At 32.9% G+C, this 8,890-nt stretch overlaps 1 protein-coding gene and 1 pseudogene across 1 annotated transcript; one reads left to right on the top strand and one right to left on the bottom strand.

The window, feature by feature from the left end:
- The first annotated feature begins 350 nt into the window (after nucleotides 1–350).
- On the top strand, nucleotides 351–2,835 carry LOC120145157 (probable receptor-like protein kinase At1g49730). The gene is made up of 7 exons (XM_039159048.1): nucleotides 351–532; nucleotides 1,462–1,717; nucleotides 1,837–1,889; nucleotides 1,965–2,032; nucleotides 2,121–2,210; nucleotides 2,294–2,363; nucleotides 2,441–2,835. The coding sequence occupies exons 1-7, from the start codon at nucleotides 469–471 to the stop codon at nucleotides 2,743–2,745; spliced, it is 906 nt and encodes a 301-aa protein (XP_039014979.1). The 5' UTR covers nucleotides 351–468; the 3' UTR covers nucleotides 2,746–2,835.
- Nucleotides 2,836–3,451: 616 nt separating this feature from the next.
- Nucleotides 3,452–5,131, bottom strand: LOC120145158 (annotated as a pseudogene).
- Nucleotides 5,132–8,890: the final 3,759 nt, after the last annotated feature.

Genomic DNA, 8,890 nt, shown 5'->3' on the forward strand with positions numbered 1-8,890 from the left:
GAATCAACTCAATTAAATCGATTACTCACGCTTTTCAAAATCCCAAAGTCCCAAAACTTCTAGTAAATAAAACCGTACAGGCAATATGTTCACACTTAACAACAAACATCATTAAAAAAACATAAGCAAAACAAATCAAGGAAAGCATCTTTGATACCATAACTTAAATGAACAATTAACAATTATATTTAGCAAATTACTAAAACTGATAAAACAATTACAGTTTCTTGACAGATTACTTTAATTTCTACTTTTCAGTGAAGGGTTTTTAACTGATAAAAGGACCACTCCACCACTTTAAATACCCACTGTAAACCCTTTCTATTAATTATGGAATCCTCGATAATACAAAAGAAAAAGACATGAAAACCAGTAATTATGGTTTGACTGCTGCAATAGCAGAAGCTAATAATTGAAGGGAACAAACAAAAGTGGTGTTTTCAGATAGAACACAGAGTTGTTTTTGGAATGGATCCTATGATCCGGAAACTCAGATTTCGTCTTCTTGCTTGGCTTCACCGATCTCGCTCCGGTAATCTCTTTTTTTCATTTTTTATTGCATAATAACATAAACTTTGTCTGTTAAGACTGTTTACTGTTATGCTTTTTAGATTAATTATTTTTTGTTTTCTGGGGAAAGTTAAAGCTTTTTTGGTTTGGGTAAATGGTTTTTTCTTCTTCTTCTGTAATTGTTCATGAATTTAATGGAAATTGGTCGTGTTTAGCTTGAACTTTCTGGTTTAAAGATGGGTTCTTGTGAACAAGTTCATCTTTTTTGGTTTTGGAGGTTTTGAAGGACTATAAAAAGATTGGTTTTTTGAAGAGTTGAATATCGTGAAGAATTATCAGTTTCAATGGTGCTTGGGATGATAAATCAATTAGTTTTCAATTTTCTGATTTATCTGTTTGAAAGATTCTAAATCACTTGACAATTAACTGTCAAACACCTGCAGACAAATCCCGAGATAACAACCATCCCTTAGTCACTAAGACTGCTTGGTTCTTGCAACAATATAGTCATACTTGTGTCTCTCTGAATGTGTTGGTTAGCATATCTTTGTTTCTGCGTACATGTAAGAAATATTGATCATATATGCTGTCTGATTGTTCTGTAATTAGATCAAGGAACTTCATAACAAGTAAGATAATGGTATCATTGCAAGTTGCACAACATCTGCTTGTCTAAATGATTAGGCTTCCATTTTCCAGTTTCAAAGGGAGTAAGAGTGCTCTGAGATGTACAAACAAGCCCCCTTTTCATTCTCATTTTCCTTTAGAGAGCATCATCTTATTATCAGACCAAGATTTCAGTTGTATTCCTTCGCTTATAAGGTCTCTTTAAGTTCTACGGTTATATCGATCTCTTGTTTCTTCGAAAATCAGAGCATCTTTATTGGTCCTCTATGCGTTGCATTTTCGACTGTGGTGATGCATCAGCTCCTTTGTTTTGTTTATCTGCAGGACCAATTTTGTTTGTGAAGAAGTTCTCATACAAAGATGTAAAGAGGGCCACCGATGGCTTCCATAGGATAGTATACAGCAATTCCCATGGGACTGCATATAAGGCCAGATTCGAAGGCGGTGAAGTTGCTTTGGTAAAAGAAGCAAGAGCTTTTGACGAAGGAAAAGAAAACTTCTATCGAGAAGTGCAGTTCTTGGGGCGGTTGCATCATCGCCATCTTCTTGCGCTCCGGGGATTTTCCACAGGGAACAAGAGGTTGAAGTCTTAACTTTCATTTTCATTCCCTTCCTCGATTCATGTGTGTTTGTGTAGCTTTACATTAAAGACATTATATATGCATAAAGATTTTTCATAACTTTGCTTCATCTTTGCAGGTTATTAGTGTTCGACAATATCGAAAACGGAAGCTTAAAGGAGCATTTTAATGGTAACTCTATAAAGCATGATTTATGCAGAATTGAAAATGACTTTGTTTTGGTTTTTGAACATTGGCTCTTGACAGATCCTCTCAAGACTCCTTTGAATTGGAAAGCAAGATTACAAATTGCAGTTGGTGTGGCAGCAGCATTGGTAAGTCACAAACTTAGCTGAGCTGCCCGGACTCTTCTTTTCGGTTACCTTGTTGCGTAAGTAACATAAAGTATGCCCTGTATGGCAGGAATACTTGCTTCTATTTAGTAATCCACCGGTTTATCATGTCTCCATCAACTCGAATAACATCATGCTCGACGAGAACTTTACGGCAAAGGTCGACTTTCATTCCCTTTTGATGTTAGCATTTGAAACTAAAATGCCAGTATGAAAGTAACAATCATTCATTCTTTATTGCAGCTAACTGATGTTGGCCTTCTTAGTTCCATTGGAACTTATGTTAAAATGCCTCATTCGTCGTGTTCAGAAGGTGAGTTGTGAGTTTATCAAAAGTTGCTTTCTGTTCCGATGTTTGTTTATCGATCCTAATCTTTTCTTTGCGTGCAGAATGTATGGGACAAGAACGTGGGAACATAGTGTTTCAGCTTGGAGTTCTGATATTGGAGCTAATAACAGGGCAGTCATCGGAGCAAGGAGGGACCAATTTGATCCAATGGGTCCAAGGATCGCGTCTCAGCAGTTCGATAGACATGATGATCGATCCAGACCTAGGGAACAATTATGATTCTAAAGAGCTTAAGAAACTTCTAGTTGTAGCAAGATTATGTTTAAAATCTAAGAATAACCCGGAATTTCCAGTCCCTCAGGTATTTCGATTTCTGCAGAAGAAGGTACACATTCCTCGAGATTAAGTTGGTGATCTTGAGCATTCTGATGTACAAAATTTTCATATTTTTTCATTCATGGAGTTTGACAAGACTTGAACAATCTGGTAGAGCGATGCACCGGATTGCAATAGCCAATAATGAAGAATTTATTCTTTCTGTGTGTCATGTATTTATATTTGAATTGCGGAGAGAAATCCATGTAGAGATAGATCGAGGTGTGTGAGTGCGGTCGCACCTCCTGAAAATCGAGTAGGGTTCGTGATGGAGCTTCGCCGTTTTTCAATAACCATCTCCTCATTCTTCATCAAATCCAGCAACGAGGTCCATACTCAACATGTCCGTGTGGGTCGAATCACATTTCTACACAAGGAGTCATACATTTAAGCTTCTAAGCCGTTCAAGAAACAATCATTGTGATGCTGCTCCAAAATATAACCTACTAAATGTCAATATCGTTCCATCGAATAACTCTCGGGTCAAGCCATTTCATGGAATTCTCTCGGTTATGGAGGACAACTGTGGTACCCCCTTCATGGTTAGAACATCTAAAGAACATCTCCAGAGGAAAGACCTCAAACGTCTGACATCCCTTGAAAAGCATGGACCTCTTGATACGACCTCTGATAGGTCCACAACCTACCAGGACTAAATTTATATGCTACTTAAAAACTTGTGTAAATACAATTCTCACTCATTCAATCTAAAATTTGTTGTTCTATCATTGCCCCTGTTTTCTTTTTGTTGGATCAATTTGACTAGGAGTAAGCAAATTTGATGAAAAGTTATGTTTTTTAATTTTAGGATTAAGCAAATTTGGCTGTAGAGAAATCTGACATTTTGTGTAAAAATGTCTGGTATTAATATGGAGATGAGCTGTCCAATTTTGTTGTTTCATCTTCATCATTATCATCACTGTTGAGCACATTGCACCCTCTGCGTACCACCATGCATTTCCTCATCTTCATCATCTTCCTGTGCTACCTGCTGCTCCTCCTCATCTCCCCTTCTATGTTCACATCATGCAGTGTGGTTTCCTCACACTCATCTAGCTCCATATCAGTCAATTTCGAAGTCGGTTTCGGCAGCAGGATGGCCTAAAGTGCCTTAAGCTGATCAGTGTGGCCTCTGGTACAGGGGCATCCCTTCATCATTGATTGCCTTAAAGGAGTCTGGGATAAAAAAAAAGTAGTTAATAACCAAGCAATGAGAAAGAAAAAGCCTTATTAAATGAACATTGTTGATGTGATTATGTTTGTTTCGGCAGCTGGTAGTTGTTCATTCCTTTTTAATTTAAACGAAAAGTCATGATCGATGAAAAGACGATGGTTAGACGATAATTTTTTTGTGAAAGCAAGGAAGAGGAGTAACATAGGAAATAAGATTGATAATGTAGATGAAAGAACTGAAAAAGAGATGGTTCTCTTCTTCAGTCTATAAGTCTATAATCTGATTTAAACAAGATGGTTACGTTCTTACCAGGCTTAACAACCTTCCCGGGGTTCGACTTGAGTAGAAGTCGTCGACCATCGAGATGGGCAACCACAAAATGGAAGCCACATAGAGCTTCAGTTAGAGACAATGTGTGCTCCACAAACAGGTCTTCTCACTTGCTATTGAATTTGGGATGGTCCTTCTGCTGTAGGACAAAGACTATGTCCCCAATAATTGTATCAGGCTGCAAAACACAACACCAAATACCAACCAATTAGGCTGCAAGCCAACAACATGCACTAAACCACATCACTACTAAATCATAAAGCATACCGCCTCGTCGGCTTCGCCCGGGAACGTAATCTTCTGTCCGTTCTGCATACATTTCTCTACGATGACTTCCAGCACTTTCTTCTCCTGAACGACCTTCTCGCCCTTACACTGAGAGCAGTGACCCTTGTCATTGATCGTCTCCCCAGAACCCTTGCATTCGTTGCAAGGATGTTGCATTTGCTGAATCATGGAAGGACCGAGGTGCCTGGTGGAAACCTTCACACCAGAACCCTGGCAACCAGGGCACTGCATCGAAGCACCCGATTTTGAGCCTTTGCTGCCACGAATAACACAATTACATGCATGAAAATACTACCAAGAGTTGCAAAAATTAAAATGATTTAGCTCACCCATTGCACTCGGAGCATATGACATTGCGGGACAGTGAAAGCTTCTTTGAAGTCCCAAGGTAAAGATCCTCAAGAGACCTTTCTCTGTCTTCTCCCTCTGACTGGTACCACCTGCTCATTCACAACAACACCGTGAGAAAAATCATCCTAATTTCCCCAACAACAATTCCCAAAGTTCTCATTGACTAAGTCAGAATCGAATGAAAGTAAAACGCAAATAACTATCCCTTAAATCAACAACAAATCTATAAATATTTACGAAGGCAACACATATATATTAACAATAAAAAATATCGTATGAAGTCACCACAAATAAAATTTCAAGATAAACACCATCAATATAATGTATAATTAACATAAAAAAAATTGATTTCAGATGGACATTGCCCACTCTGAACCTATAATGAATTGATAAAAAAAAGTATCATCCTTGTTTGACAAACGAAAAAGGGTGGATTTAATAATAAAAGGAAATACTATTTTATTTAAAAGACTTATATTGAAGTAATCGTATATATAGATTTTTTAATAAATATTATTTTATAATAGTCTTAAATTATATAAAAAATATATTCTAAAAAATAGTAATATCAACTTAAAATTTATTAATATAATTTCACCCATTAAAAAATGTTCATCTCTCGATGAGCCAAATATTAACTTTTGTACTATCCTTAATACTCTAAATTTCTTAGAATTTTCAATAAAATAAAGATATAATGTCATACCCTCAAATTGTTGTTAAAAAATCGGTGTTGTTTTTAGAAGTCACGGGTTTAAACATCAACAAATGCAAGGGGTGACTGAATGTTCATTGTCAAATGATTGACAATACTTTATAACATATAGTACTTTGTAATAACCTTAGCTTATTAAAAAATCTCTACACTAGAAATTTTTAAATTCATTATATTTAATTATTTTAAAAACAATGTGTAATCTTACAAAAACTTTCATCTCGAATCACTAATTACACACCTTCTTAATGAGTAATTATAAATTTAAAAAATAGAAAAGAAAAATCTTAAAATGAATTCACACAAATAAATTATCACTCTAATAACACTAGAACAATATTAACAATTAAACTCATAAGTGTTTTATAATTGAAAATGCAATAATTAAGTACTATAAAATTCTTTGTTGTTGAGATGCTTTGAGCTTGTTTTTATATACTTTCTATGGCTTCTAGCCGATAGAAGTTGTTTGGGTGCGATAGAGTCATCACCTACAAAAATACATAGTATTTAATACACGAGTGATCGATTCTTTTATGAAAAAGAGATTTTTTTTTTAAATATTTGATCGTTGTCATCCAAGAGATTTATCATTAAAAAAAGAGATCGATCATTTTTTATGAGAGATCGATCCTTCATGAGAAGATATATATCTTTTTTTAACAATGGATTGGTCTAATTGATGCTATGATCATATAGATTGATCCTTTTGAAAAAGAGATCGAACTTTTTGTAAAGATATTGATACTTTCAGCAAAAAAATACTATGAAACTCATCTGTCAAATGCAAAAATGATCGAGCAAGTATTTGAAAAAATTTAACTAAGTTGAAAAAAATAATTAAATCGTATTTATAGAGTCAAATACTAAATGTTACATCTCTTCAAAATGTTCTCTAATAAATCTAAAGGTTAAGACCTACTCCATATCCATAGAGTTAAATACTAGATGTTATATTTCTCCATAACATCCTCTCATAATTCTAAAGGTTATGTGACATGTGTCATATTATGATAATTTTGAAATTTGTTTTTTAAAAATATTATTATATTTATAAAAAATCATAATTTATCTTAAATTAAAAAATGCAACAAAATTCCTAAAATCTCCAAATCCTAACTTTAACCCTCTGTTTTCGCTCTTTCCGGCCACGACCTGTAACACCCTTAACCCGTATACGTCTCGATATACGAGTTAAAGATGTCACATCAACTTAAAACATTTACTAAACTAAAATTGCCTAAAAATTTATTTCATTTGAAAATACTCTTATTCTAACTTTAAAAATATCTTTTAAAGCATATCTCAACTATAATTTATTTCGTTGTCACAGGAAAATAAATTCATATGTTAATCAGTAATTTTTTTCTAAACCATGTCTTTTCGTGAAATTTTTTAAAAACATAATAATGTAATATAGTATTTTCATGCATAGGCACTGATAAAACTAAACTAAGTAAAATAAACTAAAATAGTTCTAGTTTACTATTACAAATTATTTAAAATAAATACGATAAATAGAAACTACTGACATAATTATACATGTCACTACTAGTCAAAAGAAACTTCAGTGATATCTTATTGATAATGATATTATAGATTATATGCACATGATGTTTGGAAAGCTCCTCGTAAAATAAACGTATGTATCTAAATCAGACCCTACGCATGAAAATCATCACACGTTAAGTATAACTTAGTGAGACAGTAATACTAAAGGTGAGAACAAATAAATAAAGTATCAAAATATATATAAATTTATTTAAAATAAAATACACAAACTTTCAGAATTTCAAATCGGATATCTCATGCTGAACTTTATCAGAAACCTAAAAAGAATCATCTGATGATTTTCAGAAAATCATAATAAATCAGATCAGACAGAATAATCAGTCCATATTCTTTTGAAATCTGACACTTTTCAGAACTTTCGTATTTCATTTTTATAACCCAAAGTATATTTTAAGAGAATATAAGGTACGTGAATTAGACGAGTGAGCGCAATACAGATCTCAGTGTCATCATCAGAATCGGAACATATAAGCACACAGTGCTATCACATTGGAAATAACAATATGCACACAAAGTGCATTCAGATCAGAATATATATACTAGTGTACACTCTGGTACACCACAATATATTAGAATCAGAACAGATAATCACTCCACCTCATGGCATGCCAATTGTACCTTTGACTCTCCATATAACATACAATGGACTTTCAATTCAATTCATAATCATTTGATAAAAATCATATCAGATTCAGAAATATATTTAATTCTCATTCATAAAACATAATATGGGCAGTTCATACCAAAATAATTCAAAAAATATTTCTAAAATCATCGAGAAAATATTCCATCATTAACAATAAATATTACTCTTTAAAATTATTATAAAAAGAATTCATTCAGATACCTTTTTCAGAAAATATCATATAAAAACGTATTGGGTAATTTCATACCCAAAATAATCATAAATACTTTATATGTCATTATGGAAATATTCAATGATTAAAATAAAATCATACTTTTAAAAGATAATATGAGGTTGACTTATCGCAAGTATTCATCAATTAGAATAATTAAATAAATAAACTGCACTCACCTTTGCCTCACTATAGAACTTGTAGACAATAGTCCTAACCACGAGCTTTGTCTTTTCCTTTCGGATCATTCGGATTGTTAGATTTATTGTAGTCTCACAATATCAAATTATCACACAAAAATTGTTCGAACTACATATTAATATCGTACTAATATAAGCTGATTTTAATATTCGAAAATCTACAAAATAAAAATCGATATCAAACTAAATCGTATTTCTATTATAATTTCCAACTTTTGAAATACTCTTACAAATCCATAAATATTTATTTTCATCTTTAACCCTTCATCTTTGCTAAATTACACAAATAAGTCACAAATTGTGATTTCTTTTTAGAATTCACCTCAACATTTCCATTTAATTCATAATGGTCCTTCACCGTTATGATAATTGTACATTAATTACAAAAATCTAGAACTTGAATAAAATACCCAAACCAATTCTTCAATATTCAAAACTTTATAAATTTCAACCCAAACTTTCCTAAACTTTCGATTTTCAACACTTAACTTTATAAATTCGTAATTCAACCTCAACTCAATATTTAATTCAAAATTTATAAAACTAATAAATTTTCCAGCATTCAATAATTTACTCAAATAATACTTCTTCATTTAAGAACTTGCAAACAAGTCCCCAAAGTTTTGGAACCTTTCGAATTCCACCATCTAACCAATAAAATAAATTCTTTTTGAATTCTTCTCAACATT

The sequence above is a fragment of the Hibiscus syriacus genome, unplaced genomic scaffold (genome assembly GCF_006381635.1).
Source record: "Hibiscus syriacus cultivar Baekdansim isolate YM2019G1 unplaced genomic scaffold, ASM638163v2 tig00110893_pilon, whole genome shotgun sequence".
Classification (NCBI taxonomy): Eukaryota; Viridiplantae; Streptophyta; class Magnoliopsida; order Malvales; family Malvaceae; genus Hibiscus; species Hibiscus syriacus.

Coding starts and splice junctions, on each gene's coding strand:
- LOC120145157 (XM_039159048.1), top strand. CDS start 469: ATGGATCCTATGATCCGGAAACTCAGATTTCGTCTTCTTGCTTGGCTT. Junction 1,718..1,836: donor TTTTCCACAGGGAACAAGAG/GTTGAAGTCTTA, acceptor TCATCTTTGCAG/GTTATTAGTGTTCGACAATA. Junction 2,033..2,120: donor TTGGTGTGGCAGCAGCATTG/GTAAGTCACAAA, acceptor CCTGTATGGCAG/GAATACTTGCTTCTATTTAG.